This window comes from Salmo trutta, chromosome 21, assembly GCF_901001165.1.
Source record: "Salmo trutta chromosome 21, fSalTru1.1, whole genome shotgun sequence".
Classification (NCBI taxonomy): domain Eukaryota; kingdom Metazoa; phylum Chordata; class Actinopteri; order Salmoniformes; family Salmonidae; genus Salmo; species Salmo trutta.
Window position 1 is genome coordinate 24,173,858 of NC_042977.1, and position 26,016 is coordinate 24,199,873.

The 26,016-nt window shown below is 41.0% G+C and overlaps 1 protein-coding gene and 1 long non-coding RNA gene across 2 annotated transcripts; both read right to left on the reverse strand.

Moving 5' to 3' along the window:
* Window positions 1-9,373: 9,373 nt before the first annotated feature.
* On the reverse strand, window positions 9,374-25,107 carry kiss1ra (KISS1 receptor a). Its single transcript, XM_029704839.1, has 5 exons — window positions 24,876-25,107; window positions 23,822-23,946; window positions 10,939-11,074; window positions 10,584-10,822; window positions 9,374-10,337 (listed from the first exon to the last, which is right to left on the reverse strand). Exons 1-5 carry the CDS (start codon window positions 25,105-25,107, stop codon window positions 9,963-9,965), a joined length of 1,107 nt encoding a protein of 368 aa, XP_029560699.1. The 3' UTR covers window positions 9,374-9,962.
* Window positions 18,638-19,952, reverse strand: LOC115157005 (uncharacterized). The gene is made up of 2 exons (XR_003868372.1): window positions 19,729-19,952; window positions 18,638-19,047 (listed from the first exon to the last, which is right to left on the reverse strand). It is a non-coding gene; the product is annotated as an uncharacterized LOC115157005 (long non-coding RNA).
* Window positions 25,108-26,016: the final 909 nt, after the last annotated feature.

Here is a 26,016-nt window from a genome sequence, read left to right on the forward strand (position 1 = left end):
TGCATGATTAATGCCTAAGCAAACTTATCTGTGCTTGGAATTCAAAACAGTTAACCCAAATTAAGCTAGTAGTGTTATTAAGTCTTATTGAAACATGTTCACAGAACGTTATTTAATTAATTTATTTTCTCAGAACACTGATAAAACCACCCAGGAACATTTTCAGGGAACCATAGTAAAACGTTCTCTGAACCGCCGTGCAACCTAAAATCTAACATTCCCCGGAACATGCAAAATTTTCACCAAAGTTATGGCTTTGTTCCCAGGACCAATAGGAAACCAAAAACGTATGTTCCCACAACTTCCAAGGAACCAAATCTGCTAGCTGGGTAGCTACAAAGGCTCCTGGGAAATGCCATAATGTCCAGAGTTGAACAGGTCAATCCATGGTTTACAAACACAATTTCAGGTGTATCTGCCAATGTTCCTACAATACTCTCAGCTTACGTAGAGTAGGTATGCATTAGAGTTCTGGGGAATCGTCGAGACACAAAACCAGGAAGTTTATTAGCAGTTGTGCTCAAAATGGCTATTGTCTCTGACTGCTGTCAGCATTGTTTCATTTCATGGGTGTGTTGACATTTGTTTGCCTGAAAAACCCTAGGCACACTGTTTGTCCACCCACAAATGTATTTAGAAAAAATATTTTCTGTGGTGACCCCATAGAAACAAGATCAATATTTTCACTGCAGAAGTCATCATTTTGAGCCATGAACACAACAGTTGTCATCAACAAGAGTTTAATCTTCCCACTTGTATTACCCTGGCAGTGTTAACTTGAATTACTGGAGTGTCTCTGTATTTGCATCGCTGCAGAACACACACAGTGAGGCTGGAATGCTACAGTATGGGTGGAAATTATACTGTAATACTATCAGTTTACCATGCATCAGCAGGGAGTAGAATACCTGTCACAGTTTGACATCAAATATGCATCTCCAATCAATCTCACTTAGGCTACTGACTATTGAATGGGTGTCTGACCACAACACTGCTTCCATCAGTATTGTGAACCTACGGGAGACGGCTATTCTCCACCCATTCCCACTATTCCTCTTGTTACACTTCCAAACCCTTAGTTTAATTTCCTATGGGAAATGATATTTCCCCACTGACCAGCTGAAGGTGATGATTCTCAGCATCGTACTTGGCTAGAGCTCCTCTGCTGTTTCTCTCACTGTGCTGCCACACATAGACAAGTTCTATGACCCTGCACGCTACCACAATCGTCCGGATTGGATGACACCCTGGGTGGCGAAAGATGGCTTATCTGTCAAGTCTTCTATCTGTCTCACAGTGTGCATGGCCAGTGGGGTATGACCTGAGCGGTGTGGCATGACGTGCACATTTCCTGTTTCATGAGAAGAACAATACCGGACAGTAGTGTTGTGTTGGGAGTAGCCCAACAGTGAGAGAGTTAGGCATCCAAACCCAAAGCCAGAGAAATTAAAATGTGTTATTTGTCTGTCTGTCAGCCTGAAAGAATGCTGAGAACTTGTGCGAGCAAGTAGGGAGAGCACATAATCCTAGATTGAATGTTCTCTCTGCTTACAAAGAAGAAAGAAAAACGTGTCTCCCTGTTGAATGATAGTGGGCTGTTCAAAAAGCAGACAGCTCCTATCCTTCCTTGTGTCATGAGATATTGGTGAGCTGTCTTACTGTGAACCTTTCAGACAGTATGGATATAAAGTTACTGAACAGTATAATGAATATTCTGCCTATCAATGATAGGGCCCATCGGAGTACTTGCCAAAACAATTGCATAACAATAATATCAAGGTCAAATAAAAGGATGTATTGCAAAAGGAAATACCGTAATGAAATGGAAGTGTACTGGGAAAGATGGGTCAGTCTATGGACATCTGAGAGTTGGAATTAAGATTGGAGTGACTGATTGATTGGCTGATTGACTGATACACTTGGAATGCAAGAGTTCCTCTGTCCAGTGTCTGTGTTATTTTGCCCATTTTAAGGTTTTCTTTTTGTTGCAACTCTGCCTAGAAGGCCAGCATCCCAGAGTTGCCTCTTCACTGTTGACGTTGAGACTGGTGTTTTGCGGGTACTATTTAATGAAGCTGCCAGTTGAGGACTTGTGAGGTGTCTGTTTCTCAAACTAGACACTCTAATGTACTTGTCCTCTTGCTCAGTTCTATTCTGGTTAGGGCCAGCTTTCTATTCTGGTTAGGGCCAGTTTGCGCTGTTCTGTGAAGGGAGTAGTACACAGCATTGTACGAGAGCTTCAGTTTCTTGGAAATGTCTCGCATTTAATAGCCTTCATTTCTCAGAACAAGAATAGACTGACGAGTTTCAGAAGAAAGTACTTTGTTTCTGGACATTTTGAGCCTGTAATCAAACCCACAAATGCTGATTCTCCAGACACTCAACTAGTCTAAAGAAGGCCAGTAGAATTGCTTCTTTAATCAGCAAAACAGTTTTCAGCTGTGCTAACATAATTGCAAAAGGGTTTTCTAATGATCAATTAGCCTTTTAAAATGATAAACTGGGATTAGCTAACACAACGTGCTATTGGAACACAGGAGTGATGGATGCTGATAATGGGCCTCTGTTTGCCAATGTAGATATTACATAAAAAATCAGCCGTTTCCAGCTACAATAGTCATTTACAACAATAACAATGTCTACACTGTATTTCTGATCAATTTTATGTTATTTTAATGGACAAAGAAAATGGTTTTCTTTCAAAAACAAGGACATTTCTAAGTGACCCCAAACTTTCGAGCGGTGATATATATATATATATATATATGAATAATAATATGCTATCAAGGTAGTCAGGTCAAGCAGAAAGATGTGACCTTTTCTGTCACATGGTTTAATGGTTGCCATTTCGTTGGGTTGCCTTTTCAGTCGTATCTGCAGGTTTCTCTCAACTGTAATGGTTCAGTACAGATCTCCTTTGAATGGTTTTGAAGAGGTGGTTAAATAAGTCCAACCACATACAGTAATATAATGGGTAGGTTATAAAACCCCCCAGGAAAGCTTTCATTGGTCCTCTTTAATGCATTAAGTCAAATAACACAGAAATCACACATACAATTTCATAATTGTATTATGTACAGTGTATGTAAAGTTGCAAGACAGGGCAACAAATGAACAAGTAGCACTGTTAAAGCTACAGTACATTATCTTCTGTATGTTTGCATTTGCTGGACAGCATACTGTAATGTTAGTAACAAAGGCAACGAGAAGTGCTTTTCACATTTCTGGTTACACCAAGGCAAAAAATACATATATAATCAAAAACAGTGGTTAAATCCACAGTACTGTACACATCATTGTTGTGCTCAATTCAGACTTTTGGAATTGACTTCAACTCTGGAGTTGAAATTCGAATTGAAATGACCACACCCACATGATGTAGAATTTAAGTTTGAGTGACAGGAAGTAGAATTTAATTCTGTGCAATTCAAAGAAATTTCTCTCAGTCAAAGAACGTGAATTTCATTGAATCTGACTGGTCACACTGCAAGATACCATGAACGTATAATTTTTCTCTGGAAACAATGTTCAAATACTATTTTAACCTTAGTGCTTAAAATAGGCAATTATATTTCCACCAACCATTTCATTTGTTTGGCTTATTTTTTAAGGTCTCCGAGTCAACTTTTTTTTAAGTGATTAATGAAATGTAATAACAGAATATCCGCATACAGGTTTTGTTTTCCTTGATCACTAATTTTAAGAGTTTGTCCTGAAAATCAATTGTTCAACAATATTTTATATGCATGTGTATAACAATATGTTTGATGTTTTATGGATAATATGTATATTTGAATAGACTACCTAATATAGAATTTAAATTAATTAAATGCCCGTTAATTCATTTATTTTGGATCCTGTTTACTAGTTCAATTCAAATTCAAGAATTTAATTGGAATTTGAGGCATTCTCAATTCAATTCCAAATTGAGCCCAACCCTGAGGCCTACAGGCATTAGCAAGACAGTGAACGTTATATGAGTCATAGACCTTAGGGTAAGATCAATATACCTGTGTAATAAATACTGCAAATACTGTAAGGCAAGTCTACAATAAAGGCTTTTTTAAAACACTTAAGTGGCATGATAACCAAAACAAAAGACATCTGAAATGCCTAAAGACAATATGTATTTTCACAGGGACTAAACTGCATTCAAGTGTATATGCAGTAAGAAAAATATAAAAATCTTTATGTACAGAATTCAATCTCAATCTGTTCCGTTTTCCCTAGTTTCCAAGGACCTTAGTTCTGTTTGTCTTCACTCCTTTCTAAATCCCTTATTCCCTTTTCAACGTAACTTTTCAACTCAATGATAAAATGGTGCCAGAAAAGTACAGATGTTTCGATCTGCAATTCAAACAAAGACACGTTGCGGTCAGAGGAAAAGGAAACGATCGGTGACTAATAAGTCACAAAATAACGCTGTGGGAATGTAAGGGCTGGCCAGTTATGATATGGCCTGGCTCCTGGTACCTGTGCACAGTGTGTAAAGGGAAGTGCCAGTCTGGAACATAATAGTAAAGTAAACACTCACCACGCCTCATTGACTATGCCCCTAATTTAGCAGGCTTTGACACATCACTGTTGGCCATACACCCATTCAATTGGCCTGAAATGTACCTCCAGACGGTCTCATTGTGCCATTCATGTGGAATTCCTAGCTATCATCATAAATCTCGCCATTGAAAAAATATGTGTAAATCGGGTGCAATCCTTTCACAGCTTTGAGATGGGTTAATAATGAAGACTTGTTAACATAATGTGTACTTCTGATAACAAAATCAAACCCATTTTGAGGTCACCGTGGACTGCTCATACAGTTTAACCATAGTGTCTATTAGGTTTCCCATTATGTACAGTATCTCACAAAAGTGAGTACACCCCTCACATTTTTGTAAATATTTGAGTATATCTTTTCATGTGACAACACTGAAGAAATGACACTTTGCTACAATGTAAAGTAGTGAGTGTACAGCTTGTATAACAGTGTAAATTTGCTGTCCCCTCAAAATAACACAACACACAGCCATTAATGTCTAAACCACTTGCAACAAAAGTGAGTACACCCCTAAGTGAAAATGTCCAAATTGGGCCCAATTAGCCATTTTCCCTCCCCAGTGACATGTGACTCGTTAGTGTTACAAGGTCTCAGGTGTGAATGGGGAGCAGGTGTGTTAAATTTGGTGTCATCGCTCTCACACTCCCTCATACTGACTGGTCACTGGAAGTTCAACATGGCACCTCATGGCAAAGAACTCTCTGAGGATCTGAAAAAAAGAGTTGTTGCTCTACATAAAGATGGCCTGGGCTATAAGAAGATTGCCAAGACCCTGAAACTGAGCTGCAGCACGGTGGCCAAGACCATACAGCGGTTTAACAGGACAGGTTCCACTCAGAACAGGCCTCGACATGGTCGACCAAAGAAGTTGAGTGCACGTGCTCAGCGTCATGTCCAGAGTTTGTCTTTGGGAAATAGATGTATGAGTGCTGCCAGCATTGCTGCAGAGGTTGAAGGGTTGGGGGGTCAGCCTGTCAGTGCTCAGACCATACGCCGCACACTGCTTCAAATTGGTCTGCGTGGCTGTCATCCCAGAAGGAAGCCTCTTCTAAAGATGATGCACAAGAAAGCCCGCAAACAGTTTGCTGAAGACAAGCCGACTTAGGACATGGATTACTGGAACCATGTCCTGTGGTCTGATGAGACCAAGATAAACTTATTTGGTTCAGATGGTGTCGAGCGTGTGTGGCGGCAACCAGGTGAGGAGTACAAAGACAAGTGTGTCTTGCCTACAGTCAAGCATGGTGGTGGGAGTGTCATGGTCTGGGGCTGCATGAGTGCTGCCGGCACTGGGGAGCTACAATTCATTGAGGGAACCATGAATGCCAACATGTACTGTGGCATACTGAAGCAGAGCATGATCCCCTCCCTTCGGAGACTGGGCCGCAGGGCAGTATTCCAACATGATAACGACCCCAAACACACCTCCAAGATGACCACTGCCTTGCTAAAGAAGCTGAGGGTAAAGGTGATGGACTGGCCAAGCATGTCTCCAGACCTAAACCCTATTGAGCATCTGTGGGGCATCCTCAAATGGAAGGTGGAGGAGTGCAAGGTCTCTAACATCCACCATCTCTGTGATGTTGTCATGGAGGAGTGGAAGAGGACTCCGGTGGCAACCTGTGAAGCTCTGGTGAACTCCATGCCCAAGAGGGTTAAGGCAGTGCTGGAAAATTATGGTGGCCACACAAAATATTGACACTTTGGGCCCAATTTGGACATTTTCACTTAGGGGTGTACTCACTTTTGTTGCCAGCGGTTTAGACATTAATGGCTGTGTGTTGTGTTATTTTGAGGGGACAGCAAATTTACACTGTTATACAAGCTGTACACACTACTTTACATTGTAGCAAAGTGTCATTTCTTCAGTGTTGTCACATGAAAAGATATACTCAAATATTTACAAAAATGTGAGGGGTGTACTCACTTTTGTGAGATACTGTATGTGACTTCCATAACTTTTTTTAGTATAATTGTATTTTCATATCATTGTGATCATTCTGCCATCGTGGTCACCTTTTTTTAACTCAAAAAATGTCATGATATTTGGATGAAACCAGATCAAAGTAGGACTACCAAAGTATGAAAAATTATTGTTGCTTCTACGTTGATAAAGTTTGATCATAAAGTTACTGGTCCCGTCCCCCATTTCAGACACTTGGATTCTGGAGGCGGGATTATTAAAGTATTTTTGTGACATCACAAAAAAACGAATTTTAATACACCAATGGTAAAGTGTTATTCTCTCATTTAAATAAGTACCGACTTGTAACCAAAAAATTGTCAAATACTCCAGTCACCCAAGTCATAGACTGTTCTCTCTGCTACCGCACGGCAAGATGTACCGAAGCGTCAAGTCTAGGACCAAAAAGATCCTTAACAGCTTCTACCCCCAAGCCATAAGACTGCTGAACAATTAATCAAATGGCCACCCGGACTATTACCATTGACCCCCTTTGTTTTTACACTGCTGCTACTCACTATTTATTATCTATGCATAGTCACTTTACAAATTACCTCGACTAACCTGTACCCCCTGTATATAGCCTCGTTATTGTGATGACATTTTCTTGTGTTACTTTATTTTATTTCAGTTTAGTTTATTTAGTAAATAGTTTAACTCTATTTCTTGAACTGCATTGTTGGTTAAGGGCTTGTAAGTAAGCATTTCACGGTAATGTCTACACCTGTTGTATTCGGTGCATGTGACAAATAACATGTGATTTTAACATCACAGAGGGGTGTGCTTTACATGGCTAGGTAGCTAGTCTACTGGTGCCAAAATGACTGCAGCGTGACAGAAAATATCATCTAGAAGATTAGAAATAAAGATATTTATAGTTTTAAGCTTTCATGTGTTACTAGTGTTAGCTAATCTCTCATGGACAGACTGTGTGTAAACTGTGAAAATATTTTTGTGAGAATTTCATTTCTGGGTAACCGAGATTAAGTGTTAGCTAGTAACTGGCTACCTAGGTCTTCAGCCAGCATGGAACAAAAGCATGGAAAGGGTTGCCAAAAACGCAGATGCAGTTGTCATGTCATTACATCAAGAGACATGCCAAACAGAAAATTCATACAAACTTGACATCATTGTTAGTCATGACATATAAACATTGTCTGGCAGATATATATTTACTACACACACACACACACACACACACACACACACACACACACACACACACACACACACACACACACACACACACACACACACACACTGGATTCAGAAAGTATTCATATCCCTTGACTTTTTCGACATTTTGTTACGTTACAGCCTTATTCTAAAATGGGTTAAATCATTTTTTCCCCTCATCAATCTACACACAATACCCTATAATGACAAAGCAAGAACAAGTTTAGAAATTTTAGCAAATGTATTAAAAATAAAAAACTTTTATAAAACATTTACATAAGTATTCAGACCTTTTACTCAGTACTTTGTTGAAGCACCTTTGGCAGTGATTACAGACTCGAGTCTTCTTGGGTATGAAGCTACAAGCTTGGCACACCTGTATTTGGGGAGTTTCTCCCATTCTTCTCTGCACATCCTCTCAAGCTCTGTCAGGTTGGATGGGGAGTGTCGCTACACAGCTATTTTCAGGTCTTTCCATAGAAGTCCGGGCTCTGGCTGGGCCACACAAGGACATTCAGACTTGTCCCAAAGCCACTCCTGCGTTGTCTTGGCTGTGTGCTTAGGGTCATTATGCTGTTGAAAGGTGAACCTTTGCCCCAGTCTGAGGTCCTGAGCAGGTTTTCATCAAGGATCTCGCTGTACTTTGCTCCATTCACCTTTCCCTCAATCCTGACTGGTCTCCCAGTCCCTGCTGTTGGAAAACATCCCCACAGCATGATGCTGCCACCACCATGCTTCAACATAGCGATGGTGCCAGGTTTCCTCCAGATGTGATGCTTGGCATTCAGGCTGAAGAGTTCAATCTTGTTTTAAATCAGACCAGAAATGTCTGCATCATGGAAGGTCCCTAAGAACACAGCGGCCGCCATCATTCTTAAATGGAAGACGTTTGGAACCACCAAGACTCTTCCTAGAATTTTTTTTATTTCTCACATGCACCAAATACAACACCTTACCAGCTCTAGGAAGAGTCTTGGTGGTTGCAAACGTCTTCCAAACTTGTTTTTGCTTTGTCATTGTGGATAGATTGGTGAGGGGGGAATTTTCTTTTAATCAATTTTATAATAAGGCTGTACATAACAAAATGTGGAAAAAGTCAAGGGGTCTGAATACTTTACACACACACAAACACACACACACACACACACACACACACACACACACACACACACACACACACACACACACACACACACACACACACACACACACACACACACTTTGTGCAAGTGTACCAAGAATAATTGATGCTGTTTTGAAGGCAAAGGGTGGTCACACCAAATATTGATTTGATGTAGATTTTTCTTCTGTTCACTTACTTTGCATTTTGTTAATTGATAAATATAATCTATTAACATGTCTATTTTTGAAAGCATTCTTACTTTACAGATTTTTTTTTTCACACCTGCCCAAAACATTTGCACAGACATATATATATATATATTAATTAATTAATGAAAGTTACCCAGACCTCACCCTGTACAGTTTCAACTGAAAATGTCCAAGATGAACTAGTTAGCTAGCTTGATAAACAGTGCTGACAATTCAATTTGGGCTAGCTTGTTAAATTATACAGCCAACATTTTGTCTATATTGATGCTGTTACAATAACCAAACAGTTGGATAAACAAATAATTTGTGAAACCATGTGTAACATATACAGCGGGAGTCAGGAAGCAGGTGCAGAAGGTGAGTTTAATAATGAAATGATAAACAAGAACAAAATATCAGCCACGTATGAATGTGCGAGAGCACAATCCCACCTAATGACTGATGACAAGTGAGGGCTAAATAAGGGGGAGTAATCAAGGAGCAAATGATGTGCAGGTGTGTGTAATAATGGGGATCAGGCGTGCGCAATGTGGGTTGCCAGGACCGGTGGTTAGTAGACCGGTGACATCGAGCACTGGAGGGAGGGAGCAGGAGTGACACCATGATGTGATGTATGACAGGCTTGGAAGCTGCATGCAATTTCAATGATGTTTGAGTTGTTTTGTGTATTAGCAAATATGCTTGACATAATGTCACTGCATCCATGTTGCTAGACTTTTTCAAAGAACAGTCATTCAAGGTGAGCTCCCCGCCCACTCAGCCTACTAGCTCCATTCAGTCTGTCTTTTCAGACTTCCTGGTTTGACATGAGAAGGCTATGTTGAGCAGTGTGCATTCACAGCAGTCGATCATGTGTATGTTTGGTTGTGTGCACAGTGAACTGAATCTCCAGCAGCTCTGTCCCCCGGAAGCTCACTCTGACCATGGCTCATTTCATTTCCCATCGTTGTTGCCTTCCTCTGCTGCAACTAACTTGATTTCTGCGTTAGCCATGCGCGACATGACACTGCTGTCTCTAACTTTGTGTTTGAACAGGAAGGGGAAAGTCTTCTTGAAAGACTTGCGGAAACTGGCTCCCATGAAGCCGTAAACGATTGGGTTGATGGAGGAGTTAGCGTAGGACATGCAGTTAGCCCAGGTCTTAATCTTATAGGTGGCATAGTTGACCCTGTAGTTGGGGTAGAAGGACTGGAACAGGGCAAAGAGCTGTATAGGCCCCCAGCAGATGGTGAATAGGAGGACAATCACCACCACCATCTTGGAGATCTTACTCCTCAGTGTGATGGTCCTCTCAGACAACAGGTGGACCTGTAGTAGAAATATTGAAGTTACCTCACTACTACTGTGATGGGCTTAGAAATTACCTAAACTGTATGTAGGTCAAATCATGGCCACAGGCTAAGGGTCTATATTAACATACTGTAGAATACCTGCAAATTGGAAGGGATCCAAATATGAATTCATGCTTTCATTGTGTAACCTTGACAAAGGAGTGCACCTATTAAAGTTCTAAACTGTCATAAAGGAACACCCAAAGTAAGGTTCTTTCCATACCTGGTAATTATTGTCTACTGGTTCCACTGACGGCTGGCCCACCCTCTTCAGCATGAGTGTGTAGCAGAAGGAGATGGTGATGACAGGTAGCAGGTAGGCAGCTATGAACTGGTACAGGATGAAAGCCCTCTCCTGGGTCTTAGAGGGAAACCTCTCCATGCAGTAGTGTCTCGGTCCATACCAGTAGCCCTCCTCAATCCTCTGGTACATGAAAATCGGGGTGGATAGAATGAAGGAACCTTTAAAAAACAACATTTCATTAGTTGAATTTTGTAGAAAATGTTAGTGTTCACAATGTTTTGAACCAAAAATCCATGGTTTGCTATAAGTTCAGTTAGGGTAGCACCTGCCTTACCGATCCATATGCAGATGCTGACTATCATGGCGACTCGTGTAGTGCGATGGCGTAAGGACTTCAGGGGGTAGACTGTGACATAGCAGCGGTCCCCACTCATAGCAGTGAGTGTAATGCAGGTGGCTTGAACAGTCACCTGAGAAAAGAAAGTAACAAAATAATCTTGGCTGTTTGCAGGTGAAACAAGATTAAGAATTTTACATCTGCCTGTCCTCACACTGGGAAGTAATGAAAATGTATCTCAAATCATTATTAACTCATCCTCCTCGGTTACCACAAGTGTCATTCACATTATTTTATGAATGTATAGGATAAAAGTACAAACGATCTAGTTTCTTTCACACAGAATTAATCAAATAATTTTGAATTTGGACATCAGTTCCCCCTTAAAAAAACTTGAATGGTTGCATGATGCCTTCGAGGGTCGGTGACAATCTGTGTTAATGGATAAGCAGGTTCTAAACAATGTATTGTTGTTACACATCACTCAGAGTGGGAGTTGTGACATAGTTCAGTGTAACTACAGTACTTGATCTATCTAGCGCCCTTGTCTTTCATTGAAGAGCAAAAGGGGGCCTGTTCCGGTGTTCATCTTTGATCCGAAGATAAGTGCCCTACTCTTGTCATAATGTAGAGACAGAATGCATTAGCCTCCTGAACAAAGAGAACCACTGCATGTGGGTTGAAAAATTAAAAATATAATAAATTAACAATCAACATATTAACACAAAACAGCAAAGAATTCAAACTGATATTAAAATGGTTTCAACAACGTTTGCATTAATTCATCCTCCCACTTACACAGCGCCCACAAAAAAGTATTTTATTTGCATATACACTGCACCATTCCCCTACCCCAATTTGTGCCACCCATAAGTGAGAAACCTACATGCCAAATATAGACCATATCTAGTGTTCCCTACAGATTATAGAAAAGAGCAAAAGCTCTGAACTATCTGTTCAGACCCTAGTCTTACCTCCCTACCTACAGGTTATGGAACATTTCTCCAGTAGGATTCCTCAAGGAGAACGCCTCCAATTGCATGTCAAAGATAATAAAACAAAAACTCTGTAGGAAATACATCAGTAATATCTAAAATCACTACAGTAAATACTAATGTATACTACAGTCCGCAAAAACACTACAGTAAATACAACAGTATAATACAATCCGCAAAAACATTACATGAATTACCATAGTATATACTAGTTATTTTACTACTGCATTTATACTATAGTTAACTGTAAAGACTAGTGTACTACAGTAAATATTACAGTATTCACTGCAAAAACACTTCAGTGAATATTATATTAGACTGAACAAAAATATAAACACAACATGTAAAGTGTTGGTCCCATGTTTCATGAGCTGAAATAAAAGGTCCCAGAAATGTTATGCACTAAAATATTATTTCTCAAAAATGTTGTGCACAAATGTTTACATCCCTGTCAGTGAGCATTTATATTTTGCCAAGATAATCCATACACCTGACAGGTGTGGCATATACAGAAGCTGATTGAACAGCATGACCATTACACAGGTGCACCTTGTGCTGGGGACAATAAAAGGCCACTCTAAAATGTGTAGTTTTGTCACAACACAATGTCACAGATGCCTCAAGTTTTGAGTGAGTGTGCTGACTGCAGGAATATCCACCAGAGCTGTTGCCAGAGAATTGAACGTTAATTTCTCTACCATAAGCAACCTCCAATGTCATTTTAACGAATTTGGCAGTATGTCCAACAGGCCTCACAATCGCAGACCAGGTGTAACCACGCCAGCCCAGGACCTCCACATCCAGCTTGAGACCAGCCACCCGGACAGTTGATGAAACTGTGGGTTTGCACAACCAAAGAATTTCTGTACAAACTGTCAGACACCGTCTCAGGGAAGCTAATCTGAGGGATAGTTGTCCTCAATAGGGTCTTGACCTGACTGCAGTTTGGTGTCGTAACCAACTTCAGTGGGCAAATGTTTATCTTCGATGGCAACTGGCAAGATGTTCTTCACAGATGAATCCCGATTTCAACTGTACCGAGCAGATGGCAGATGTGTGGGCGAGTGGTTTGCTGATGTCAATGTTGTGAACAGAGTGCCCCATGATGGCGGTGGGGTTATGGTATGGGAAGGCATAAACTACGGACAACAAACACAATTGCAGTTTATCAATGTCAATTTGAATGCAGAGATTCCATGACGAAATCCTGAGGCCCATTGTTGTGCCATTCATCCGCCACCATCACCTCATGTTTCAGCATGATAATGCTGAATCTGTACACAATTCCTGGAAGCTGAAAATGTCCCAGTTTTCCCATGGCCTGCATACTCACCAGACATGTCACCCATTGAGCATGTTTGGGATGCTCTGGATTGACGTGTACAACAGCGTGTTACAGTTCCCCCCAATGTCCAGCAACTTCACACAGCCATTGAAGAAGAGTAGGACAACATTCCACAGGCCACAATTAACAGCCTAATCAACTCTATGAGATGTGTCACACTGCATGAGGCAAATGGTGGTCACATCAGATACTGACTGGTTTTCTGATCCATGCCCCAACCTTTTTTTTAGGGTATCTGTGACCAACAGATGCATATCTGTATTCCCAGTCATGTGAAATCCATAGATTAGGGCCTAATGAATTTATTTAAATTTACTGATTTCTTTATATGAACTGTAACTCTCATTTTAGAAATTGTTTCATATTGTGTTTATATTTTTGTTCAGTGTATTTATACCGTAGTATACTATAGTAATTTTTTTATGTGGGTGCACAGTAGCAGGGATATTAGCATTTGTAGGGGAGTAAATTATCGATTAGACTGGCAAAAATATACATCATAGAGAGAGCCGGTCCTTTTGATGACTAAGAAAATGCTAAACAAAGGACTCAGGAGACTGAAAAGATTTGGCATGGGTCTCCAGATCCTCAAAAAGTTCTACAGCTGTACAAATTGAGAACATCCTGACTGGTTGCATCACTGCCCTGGTGTAACAGTTTTGCTCCCGCCCCTCTCCTCGCCCCTACCTGGGCTCAAACCAGGGACCCTCTGCACACATCAACAACTGCCTCCCACGAAGCATCATTAACTATCGCTCCACAAAAGCCGCAGCCCTTGCAGAGCAAGGGAAACAACTACTTCAAGGTCTCAAAGCGAGTGACCTCACCGATTGAAATGCTATTAGTGTGCACCCCGCTAACTAGCTAGCCATTTCACACCGGTACACTGGTATGGCAACTGCTTGGCATCTGACCGTCATGCCCAGTACATCACTGGGGTGAAGCTTCCTGACATCCAGGACCTATATACTAGGCGGTGTCAGAGGAAGGCCCAAAAAATGGTCATAGCCTGTTCTCTCTGCTACCACACAGCAAGCGGTACTGGTGTGTCTAGGACCAAATGGCTCCTTAACAGCTTCTACCCCCAAGCCATAAGACTGCTGAACAATTAATCAAATGGCCACCCGGACTATTTACTTTGACCTCCCTCTTTGTTTTTACACTGCTGCTACTCGCTGTTTATTATCTATGCATAGTCACTTTACAAATTACCTCGACTAACCTGTACACCTGCACATTGACCCCCTGTACATAGCCTCGTTATTGTTGTGTAATTTCCTTACTTTAGTTTATGTAGTAAATCGTTTTTTAACTCTACTTCTTGAACTGCATTGTTGGTTAAGGGCTTGTAAGTAAGCATTTTACGGTAAGGTCTACCTACACCTGTTGTATTCAGCGCATGTGACAAATAAGATTTGATAGAGAGTCTATGTAGAAGTTTTGTTGAGCATAAGTCATGATTTTCAAACCGTCACATAATAATAAATGTATTTGCACCTTTCAAGGCACCCACAGACACATTATGTTTCACACTCCTTAAATTGAGACATTTCAAATATATTTCCAATGGAATGTCCCTGGTTCAATATAGTCAGTTCAACACAATGAAATGTGTTGTTAACATCCTGTGGCTAGCTGACTTGTAAAGCCAAGGTCATTCAGTGAAAGTACTGGTTTAATGAGATGTTTGGGATTGACAAAGCTCACAGATACCCCCTGGTGGCTGATGACGGTTCATGTGGTGAAGAGAGAGCTCTGACTGGTCATCATTGCATTTTTGCACCTTGCACATTTGTACTGTGTTTTTGACAGACTTCTGTGTCTAGAAAATATCATTACTCTGTACTGTGGTGATAATTAAACACTCTACACTGACAGCTGAGATTGGATGCTAGGATAGGTGTCTCTGTCCATCTATGCTCGGAACTTTAGTCATTTGACAAGCCGACAGATTAGTTTTAATCATGCAAACCTGCTTGAAGCTGTGGTTAACCGAAAGAAGTCTGATGGACTGTTTGTCTCCATTCTTTATATAGACAGTGATTCATCATTCACTTGCCCAAATCAAGTCAAGATTCATAACCAACCAGTCTTAAAGGGGAATTTCACCCTGGGGGAATCTGGGCTTGTTTTCATCATGACCGAGGCATTTCTAGGACAGTGAGATGTGTTTCACACAATTTCCCAGGAGAAAGGCAGATCTGGGCTATGCACACTGAATGATACACCCTATGACGGCTTCTGGTGTATTGAATAAACGTAGACCTGCTTTGTGCCATTTCGCGAAGGCTCTGTTATACTGATCGCACTATACATTTGTGCGTGTAGATATGGTTGTCCTTGTTTGATAGAGCTAGTGGACATCTTTTAGCAATTCATTGCTAAATATACAATACATTTTTTCCAGTCTCTAAAGGACTACAACTCCAGTCTCTAAAGGACTACAACTCTAAAGGACTACCATCAGCTACATGGTAGATTTAAAAAAAACATGAGCTTACGCACACCCAGAATAATAGTTTGTGTGGAGGTGCTGACTAACAGCGAATAAACTATAAACTATCAAAATAAAGAAAGTTGCACACTCCATGTGTAATCTCGCAGCAATTTAATGGGTATTAACCAACATTTCGGCATCACTGTGCCTTCTTCAGGGTCACCCAGGGTCACCCTGAAGCCGAAACGTTGGTTAATACCCATTAAATTGCTGGGAGATTACACATGGAGTATGTGACTTTATTTTTATAGTTTATATCAGCTACATGGTGACATTCAACCATACATGTTTCAACCGGAATATAGCGAAAAGGATTTGAGACAAAGAGTTGGACTTTGCTAACGTTAGAAGCTCAGCTACAGCTGATGCCAGAACCAAGAGGGCAGATCACCAATATGGTGCCTAATTAATGAAGTTAGCCCACTGGCTAACTTTAGTTTATCTACTGAAACGCACATTGTGTGTTGCTGGCTAACATACAATTGTGTTACAGTGGTGGGGGAAATCCAATTATTTTTATGCTTGCTAACTTAGCTAGGTAGCTAGCTAAGTTTGGTAAATGACTACCGGTAGCCATATCTACAGTGCCTCTGCAAAGTATTCAGACCCCTTGACTTTTTCCAAATTTTGTTACAGCCTTATGCTAAAATGAATTCAATTGTTTTTCCCCCCCCTTAAATGTTTTGCTAATTTACAAAAAAATAACACAAATATAACACTTACATTGCTGGGAGATTACACATGGAGTATGCGACTTTATTTTGATAGTTTATATCAGCTACATGGTGACATTCAACCATACAAAGTACTCAGTACTTTGTTGAAGCACCTTTGGCAGCAATTACAGCACTGGGTCTTCTTGGGTATGATGGTACAAGCATGGCACACTTGCATTTTGGGGAGTTTTTCCCCCATTCTTCTCTGCAGATCCTCTTAAGCACTGTCAGGTTGGATGGGTAGCGTTGCTGCACAGCTATTTTCAGGTCTCTACAGAGATGTTTGATTGGGTTCAAGTCCGGGCTCTGGCTGGGCCACCCAAGGACATTTAGAGACTTGTCCCGAAGCCACTCCTGCACTGAACTGTGCTACACTGTTAATAAAAAAATGGATGTTACATTTACCATATAACATTGTTGTTGAATACCCAGTAGCGTTAAATAGTGTACACTACCCTGTATTTTAGATTTTGACATATCTGGATGCCAAGCATCTGTTTTATGCTACAGAGCCCTGTACAGCTTATATAAATATACTGCTCAAAAAAATTAAAGGGAACACTTAAACAACACAATGTAACTCCAAGTCAATCACACTTCTGTGAAATCAAACTGTCCACTTAGGAAGCAACACTGATTGACAATAAATTTCACATGCTGTTGTGCAAATGGAATAGACAACAGATGGAAATTATAGGCAATTAGCAAGACACCCCCAATAAAGGAGTGGTTCTGCAGGTGGGGACCACAGACCACTTCTCAGTTCCTATGCTTCCTGGCTGATGTTTTGGTCACTTTTGAATGCTGGCGGTGCTTTCACTCTAGTGGTAGCATGAGACGGAGTCTACAACCCACACAAGTGGCTCAGGTAGTGCAGCTCATCCAGGATGGCACATCAATGCAAGCTGTGGCAAGAAGGTTTGCTGTGTCTGTCAGCGTAGTGTCCAGAGCATGGAGGCGCTACCAGGAGACAGGCCAGTACATCAGGAGACATGGAGGAGGCCGTAGGAGGGCAACAACCCAGCAGCAGGACCACAACCTCCGCCTTTGTGCAAGGAGGAGCAGGAGGAGCACTGCCAGAGCCCTGCACGATGACCTCCAGCAGGCCACAAATGTGCATGTGTCTGCTCAAACGGTCAGAAACAGACTCCATGAGGGTGGTATGAGGGCCCGACGTCCACAGGTGGGGGTTGTGCTTACAGCCCAACACCGTGCAGGACGTTTGGCATTTGCCAGAGAACACCAAGATTGGCAAATTCGCCACTGGTGCCCTGTGCTCTTCACAGATGAAAGCAGGTTCACACTGAGCACGTGACAGACATGACAGTCTGGAGACGCCGTGGAGAACGTTCTGCTGCCTGCAACATCCTCCAGCATGACCGGTTTGGCGGTGGGTCAGTCATGGTGTGGGGTGGCATTTCTTTGGGGGGCCGCACAGCCCTCCATGTGCTCGCCAGAGGTAGCCTGACTGCCATTAGGTACCGAGATGAGATCCTCAGACCCCTTGTGAGACCATATGCTGGTGCGGTTGGCCCTGGGTTCCTCCTAATGCAAGACAATGCTAGACCTCATGTGGCTGGAGTGTGTCAGCAGTTCCTGCAAGAGGAAGGCATTGATGCTATGGACTGGCCCGCCCGTTCCCCAGACCTGAATCCAATTGAGCACATCTGGGACATCATGTCTCGCTCCATCCACCAACGCCACGTTGCACCACAGACTGTCCAGGAGTTGGTGGATGCTTTAGTCCAGATCTGGGAGGAGATCCCTCAGGAGACCATCCGCCACCTCATCAGGAGCATGCCCAGGCATTGTAGGGAGGTCATACAGGCACGTGGAGGCCACACACACTATTGAGCCTCATTTTGACTTGTTTTAAGGACATTAAATCAAAGTTGGATCAGCCTGTAGTGTGGTTTTCCACTTTAATTTTGAGTGTGACTCCAAATCCAGACCTCCATGGGTTGATAAATTGGATTTCCGTTGATTATTTTTGTGTGATTTTGTTGTCAGCACATTCAACTATGTAAAGAAAAAAGTATTTAATAAGATTATTTCATTCATTCAGATCTAGGATGTGTTATTTTAGTGTTCCCTTTATTTTTTTGAGCAGTGTATATTCTGTGAATCCATAAAGGCAGACAAATTTAGAAGACTAATATAAAATATCCATATTTATTTTATAGTGGTTCCACATGGTCTTATGCTGCGCCACACAAACTGCATTTACACAGGCAGACCAATTCTGATATTTTTCCCATTAATTGGCCTTTTCAGAAGTGATCTGATTGGTCAAAAGACCAATTTGTGAAAAAAATATCAGAATTGGGCTACCTGTGTAAACACAGCCATAGTCCTTTATCTGGCTTCGGTACACTGGCAGTGGTGTTCAACATGGTGGGCTGGGGAAGCTGAGACTCTTTGTGCTTATGGCGAATGGTCTTCTCCTGTCTGCGGTGAACGGTCAGATGGATAAGACTCTGCCGAAAGTGGTGGAGGGCTTCTTAAACACATGTTTGGTCCTCTTGCAGAATATTTGCTGGTACTGCAAGTATCCTGTCAAGACATGGTTGTGATGTTAGCATTTTTAATTTTTGGAAGGGACCTAGGGTAACATGCCTTTGTTTGGTAAAGGTGTCAACCAAATGGGACCGGCTAGCGTATTGTTTAGGGCCAATGAGGGAACATTGGGAGCTGCTTTTGAGAGGAAAGATCAGTCAACCAAGTGAATGGGCTGGGGGGCTAAAGAATGTGTGAAAAGTCTTAGGAGGGCAATTCTTACACAGGGAGTTTGAGGAGAAATGGCACCTCAATCGCTGATACACAACAATACATTTACTTTCTAAGCCAGCATTTCCAAACTCAGTCCTGGGGACCCCAAGGAGTGTACGCTTAGATTTTTGCCCTAGCATGACACGGCTGATTAAAGTAACCAAAGCTTGATGAAGATTTCATTATTTGAATCACTTGTGTAGTGCAACAACCAAAACATGCACCCCTTGGGGTCCCCAGGACCGAGTTTAGGAAACGATGGTCTAATCACCCCCTGCAAAACCAAAAGCCCCTTCCTCATCTCAAAGTACTGTCTGTAAACCTCCCTCAGCCCATTGACAGATCATTCTGGTCAATAGTAGCCCTTTGCTGGGGCTTTTTGTAGACATGTCTGTGTACTGTGTTTTGAGAATCTGCTGAGAGAAGAATGAAGTGGTTGTGTTATTACTGTTGTAGTGTTTATACCTTTCAGTGTCCCTTGCTGGTTTCTGTCCCAAAATCTTGCTGTGCTCCATAACCTTAAGGTGTGTCTGCTCCCTCATGCTTGTGTACTCAAAATGACAACACTTTAGAGGTATACTTCAGTAGGGCACTGTAGAATAACTCCAGATAACCTGAGTTTTACAAAAAGAAAAGGTTAAAAAGGGGTTGGTAGCCTAGTGGTTAGAGCTTGGGGCCAGGAACCGAAAGGTTGCTAGATCGAATCCCTGAGCTGACAAGGTAAAAATTAGAGGTCGACCGATTAATCGGAATGGCCGATTAATTAGGGCCGATTTCAAGTTTTCATAACAATCGGTAATCGGTATTTTTGGACACCGATTTGCCGATTAAATGTTTTTTTTTATACACCTTTATTTAACTAAGCAAGTCAGTTAAGAACACATTCTTATTTTCAATGATGGCCTAGGAACGGTGGGTTAACTGCCTTGTTCAGGGGCAGAACGACAGATTTTTACCTTGTCAGCTCGGGGATTCGTTTTTGCAACCTTCCGGTTACTAGTCCAATGCTCTAACCACCTGCCTTACATTGCACTCCACGAGGAGCCTGCGTGGCAGGCTGACTACCTGTTACGCGAGGGCATCAAGAAGCCAAGGTAAGTTGCTAGCTAGCATTAAACTTATCTTATAAAAAACTATCAATCTTAACATAATCACTAGTTAACTACACATGGTTGATGATATTACTAGTTTATCTAGCGTGTCCTGCGTTGCATATAATCGATGCGGTGCCTGTTAATTTCTCATTGAATCACAGCCTACTTCGACAAACGGGTGATGATTTAACAAGCGCATTTGCGAAAAAAGCACTGTCGTTGCACCAATGTACCTAACCATAAACATCAATGCCTTTCTTTAAAATCAATACACTAGTATATATTTTTAAACCTGCATATTTAGTTAATATTGCCTGCTAACATGAATTTCTTATAACTAGGGAAATTGTGTCACTTCTCTTGCGTTCCGTGCAAGCAGTCAGGGTATATGCAGCAGTTTGGGCCGCCTGGCTCATTGCGAACTGTGTGAAGTCCATTTATTCCTTACAAAGGCCGTAATTAATTATGACATACCATTGAAGGTTGTGCAATGTAACAGGAATATTTAGACTTAGGGATGCCATCCGTTAGATAAAATATGGAATGGTTCCATATTTCACTGAAAGAATAAACGTTTTGTTTTCGAAATGATAGTTTCCGGATTCAACCATTTTAATGACCAAAGGCTCGTATTTCTGTGTTATTATGTTACAATTAAGTCTATGATTTGATAGAGCAGTCTGACTGAGCGATGGTAGGCACCAGCAAGCTCGTAAGCATTCATTCAAACAGCACTTTCGTGCGTTTGCCAGCAGCTCTTCGCTGTGCTTCAAGCATTGAGCTGTTTATGACTTCAAGCCTATCAACTCCCGGGATTAGGCTGGTGTAACCGATGTGAAATGGCTAGCTAGTTAGCGGGGTGCGCGCTAACAGCGTTTCAAACGTCACTCACTCTGAGACTTGGAGTAGTTGTTCCCCTTGCTCTGCATGGGTAACGCTGCTTCGAGGGTGGCTGTTGTCGATGTGTTCCTGGTTCGAGCCCAGGTAGGAGCGAGGAGAGGGACGGAAGCTATACTGTTATACTGGCAATACTAGTGCCTATAAGGACATCCAATAGTCAAAGGTATATGAAATACAAATCGCAGAGAGAGAAATAGTCCTATAATTCCAATAATAACTACAACCTAAAACTTTTTACCTGAGAATATTGAAGACTCATGTTAAAAGGGACCACCAGCTTTCATATGTTCTAATGTTCTGAGCAAGGAACTTAAATATTAGCTTTTTTACATGGCACATATTGCACTTTTACTTTCTTCTCAAACACTTAGTTTTTGCATTATTTAAACCAAATTGAACATGTTTCATAATTTATTTGAGGCTAAATTGATTTTATTAAGTTAAAATAAGTGTTCATTCAGTATTGTTGTAATTGTCATTATCACAAATACCTTTTTTTTTTAAATTATAAATCGTCCGATTAATTGGTATCTGCTTTTTTTTGGACCTCCAATAAATTTATCGGTCAACCTCTAGTAAAATTAATTTGTTCTGCCATTGAACAAGGCAGTTAACTGTTCTCCAGTTGGCCGTCATTGTAAATAAGAATTTGTTCATAACTGAAAAGGTAAAAATTATAAATTATTATTGATTGCATGGTCTGGAAGGTACTCTGTGGTCCTCCGGCTACCTTTAACCACCTGTAACCCCATAACACAAACCAAACAAAAACTACCCAATTCATGTTAATACCATGTGTACTTTAAATTGAGCTCTCTTAGTCGTCAGCTTGTAAATATTTTTGCCAACTTGCCTTCACCTGCAGAGTTGGGGTTGGAAGCTGATCAGTACCACCTACAACAAAATGCACAACAATACACAATTTAACCACCCCACTAATTGTACTGATCTCTATTTGACTGGCTACTTTCCTATACCTAACATGGACATTTCAATATTGTCTGCTAACTAGCTTCATTAAGTTTGTCAGCAAAATGTATATCCAGCTGAGACTGGATGAGAACCAACCATAGACGATTATACACAGTCAACACTGCTAACGTTACCAACACAGAGTGATTTAGCTATGTCGACAATTCTATTCTTACTAAAAGGAGTGTTTTCCAGGAAAGGGGGAATAGATAGCTACCAGATTGCGCTAATCTTATTTGCTAAAATGATGTAGTTTACGTTGGTCAAAGATAGAACAAACATATTTATTCTGCCCTTGGTAGTTATGGTGGAACAAGCTCCCTCATGACGCCAGGACAGCGGAGTCAATCGCCACCTTCCGGAGACACCTGAAACCCCACCTCTTTAAGGAATACCTGGGATTGGATAAAGTAATCCTTCTAACCCCCCCCCCTCCCTGGATAAGAGCGTCTGCTAAATGACGTAAATGTAAATGTTACCAGTCTAGCAGTGACTACCATGGCATAGGCGAAATTGATTGACAGTGTGCATACTAAAAAAGATAGCTAACGTTATGATTTAGCTGATGGCTTCCAGAGTTCTATAGTATACAGCACTGTAACGTCAGCTAGCTATTTAGCTAGTCCAGCAAGGCTAGTTCATATTAGGTTACATCTTATCGAGAATCTTCCATTTTGTTGTGCAGGAAATAAAAAAAAATCTAATAAAAAAATCGATGGTATCACATCACTTCTCAGCTGTCGTCGAAATAGATTCCCCAACAGTTCAGCCTGAAAACCCCTCTGATAATCCTTGGTCACCGTAATGCACGCCATCATTCTCGATAGCCGCAAGCCACTGACACCATCAGGGGAAATCTCTGGTAGGTAGCACGGTGAAAAATAACTCATTTTCGCTCGTTTGTAATTAGCACAGGACACCCCACAGGCGTAATGACAAACGTAAGTGAAAAACAGGTCTACGGAAGTTCTGAGATTGCTGTGTGTTGTTCGTCAGCACACAATGCCATCATTTTTTGTTTGTCGGCACGCCCCATCCACCTTAGCGGGCGGTTTACTATGATTTCGTGGTTTACTATGAGCAGACAAATACACAGGTTGAAACTTCCTGATTCTACCAGTGAAATTAAAATGTGTTAGTTCTAGCTTGTGGTTTGGATAATTCCCCTTTAACCAATCTGTCTCCAAATGGAGTAGGAGCATAGAAAGATTCTCAGATAAGCAGTGCATTTTGAATTTATTTATAAAACAATAAAAAACATATATTGGATTTCAAATTGCATTTAAAAATACTATGTTGAAAAATGAGCATGAACCTCTACCGGGTAAATGAAATTGCACTGCAAGTTCAATATTGCAGTTATGTAATTTAATTGAGTACAGCCTGGCACCAGACAAAAAAAATGAATTATTCAGACTAATAGGACAAGTACCTCAGGGGTCCAGTCGAGGGTAATGCTACCCAAATGACATTATGGTGAGAAATTCCATCATTGCATGCACAGCAAATATATTTTGGCTATTTGTTATCTTATATTAAAAACGGATAGAAGTTTGTGACCAGAGGCAATGTGTTTTATTGAAATGATTTACCTGTTGTAGAAAGGCAACAAATTTGCACATGAAGTCCCCAAATACCCACCCAGGGAGCGGGTAGAGAGTGGCTGTAAACGGGACACAACACACCAGGAAGATGATGTCTGTGGCAGCCAAGTTAGCTGTAGAAATAAGCTCAGTTAGGAGGGAACTCATTAATATCTTACTGATTAACACACTTTTGCAACATAAAATAACCATTTGAACATTTGAGTCATAAAGCTATTAATTTGAATAAATACCTTGTTGTGTTAAAGAGTCAAAGGCATGCCACCAAGTATTTTGGCATTGGCATCAAAGAGACAATTTATTTCACAAAAATCAGAAAGCTAAATACACATGGGTCGGGGCGTACTGCAGTATTTCTTTCTGAAATGATGAGCAATATTGTTTCACTGCCATGGAGTAGTCTTATCACTGCAGGTGGACAGGACCTGCTGGGCTAGAGCGTTGCCACCCATGGAGATATTTATCAGTCATGTCAAACACACACGCACAAACACACACACAGACATATGCGCACATCACGTGCACTCACACAAACATGCATGTTGATGCCATCATTGTTATTTATAAGCACAGAGATAATAATGCTGTCCACATTCATGGTTAATTCATCATATCTCTCCATGAGCTCCATTGATGTATCACGTCTCCACTCCACACATGCATTTCCAATGTCAAACAAGATCCATTATTTAGTATAGACACATGATCCCTATATTTAATATTTAGTCTGTATGTATACAGTACTGTATAGGTACATTCACCAAACTATGGATAAGGTTACTATCGACAATATTAATTTACAGCCATTAACATAAAAAGACAAATACAGTCATTAAGGCTGAATGATTATACAGGCATCATTAGTCCTAGTTTACAGTGGAAATAAACTATTTCTCTGGGCAACATACTTGACATAACATTGACTATGACAGTAACACACAAAGAACAAGTTTCATGACAATCCACAAGAATAATGATGTTCAGGGTATTATAAATGGAAAAACCTTTGTATCTGTGAGGGAAATCATTTGGTCTCGCTTACCTATGTAGAAGTTGGTGGCAGTCCTCATCTGCCTGTGTTTGGAGATTACATAGATTACCAGAGAGTTCCCGATGAGCCCCACCAGCATGATGAGAGCGAAGAAGAGAGGCACCAGCCAGGCGTCCGTCAGGAATGGGTGCTCCCCCTCCTCCGGATTCTCCAGAGAAGCATTCAGCTCAGACGCATTGAACCACATCAGGACTGTAGAATTCCACACGTCTGGAGGGAACATCTTGATGTGTGAAAAGAAGTCGAAGATCTTCAAATGTAGCCTTGTGGTGATAACTTGTGTATAATAAATCCCTTTTAACTACTGAAAAGTATTATATCTGTCCAGATAACATTGGGGAGTCATAAAGGCTCAGGTGTGTTCTTAGGAGTCCCTAGATCTGTCTATGTTTAGAATGAGTCTGACTGTAGAGTAGACTTCTGTTGAGCTCACACTCACAGTGGTGTTTCCAACCTCATTGCAAAAGCTGCCTCCTAAACTGCTTCTACTCAAGGACGAAATCCCGTTGGCTTTATACTGAGCAGGGACGCACGTGGCAACTGCCTGATTGTCGAATAAATAGGTGATGTCAGGTCTCCTAGCAACATTTTCCCTATCCAGAGTTTGCTACCTCATACACTCTGCTTTCAATGCAGTCAGAAGCTGTCTTATCATATGGTATCGATCATATCCACAGTAAATATAAGAAATACAAATGAAGTGTTTGTGAAAATAAATTCAGCACTTACAGTTAAATTCGAAGATACAATTCTGCATTTTAGTGCCAAGGAGTCTTTCTAAAAATTGATGCTATTTTCTTAAGATCCAAAATATGAAGCTTGTTATCAGACATTTACCTGTGAATAATGATAGTAAATATAATTTTGCTGCAATTCAATAGGATGTTGTACTGTACATGTACAGGTACATCCGTAGAAATTAGCATTACCACAGGTTTCGTCATGTTATGTTGATATGGTATGTCATCATGAAATTAGCATTGAGGTATGCATTCTTTTTTCAGGACAAATTACTCTCCTCACTTACAAAAAAGTCCTACAGAAATCCTGCATGAAAAATCTTGTGGTATATACACTGAACAAAAATATAAATGCAACATGTAAAGTGTTGGACCCATGTTTCATGAGCTGA

What these genes read in the sequence shown, in the direction of transcription:
- kiss1ra (XM_029704839.1), bottom strand. Translation starts at nt 25,107, where the DNA reads ATGTTCCCTCCAGACGTGTGGAATTCTACAGTCCTGATGTGGTTCAAT. An exon ending in TTGTTGCCTTTCTACAACAG is followed by an intron (nt 11,075 to 23,821) that starts GTAAATCATTTC and finishes TTCTTTTCTCAG; the next exon opens with GTGACTGTTCAAGCCACCTG. An exon ending in CAGCATCTGCATATGGATCG is followed by an intron (nt 10,823 to 10,938) that starts GTAAGGCAGGTG and finishes TGTTTTTTAAAG; the next exon opens with GTTCCTTCATTCTATCCACC.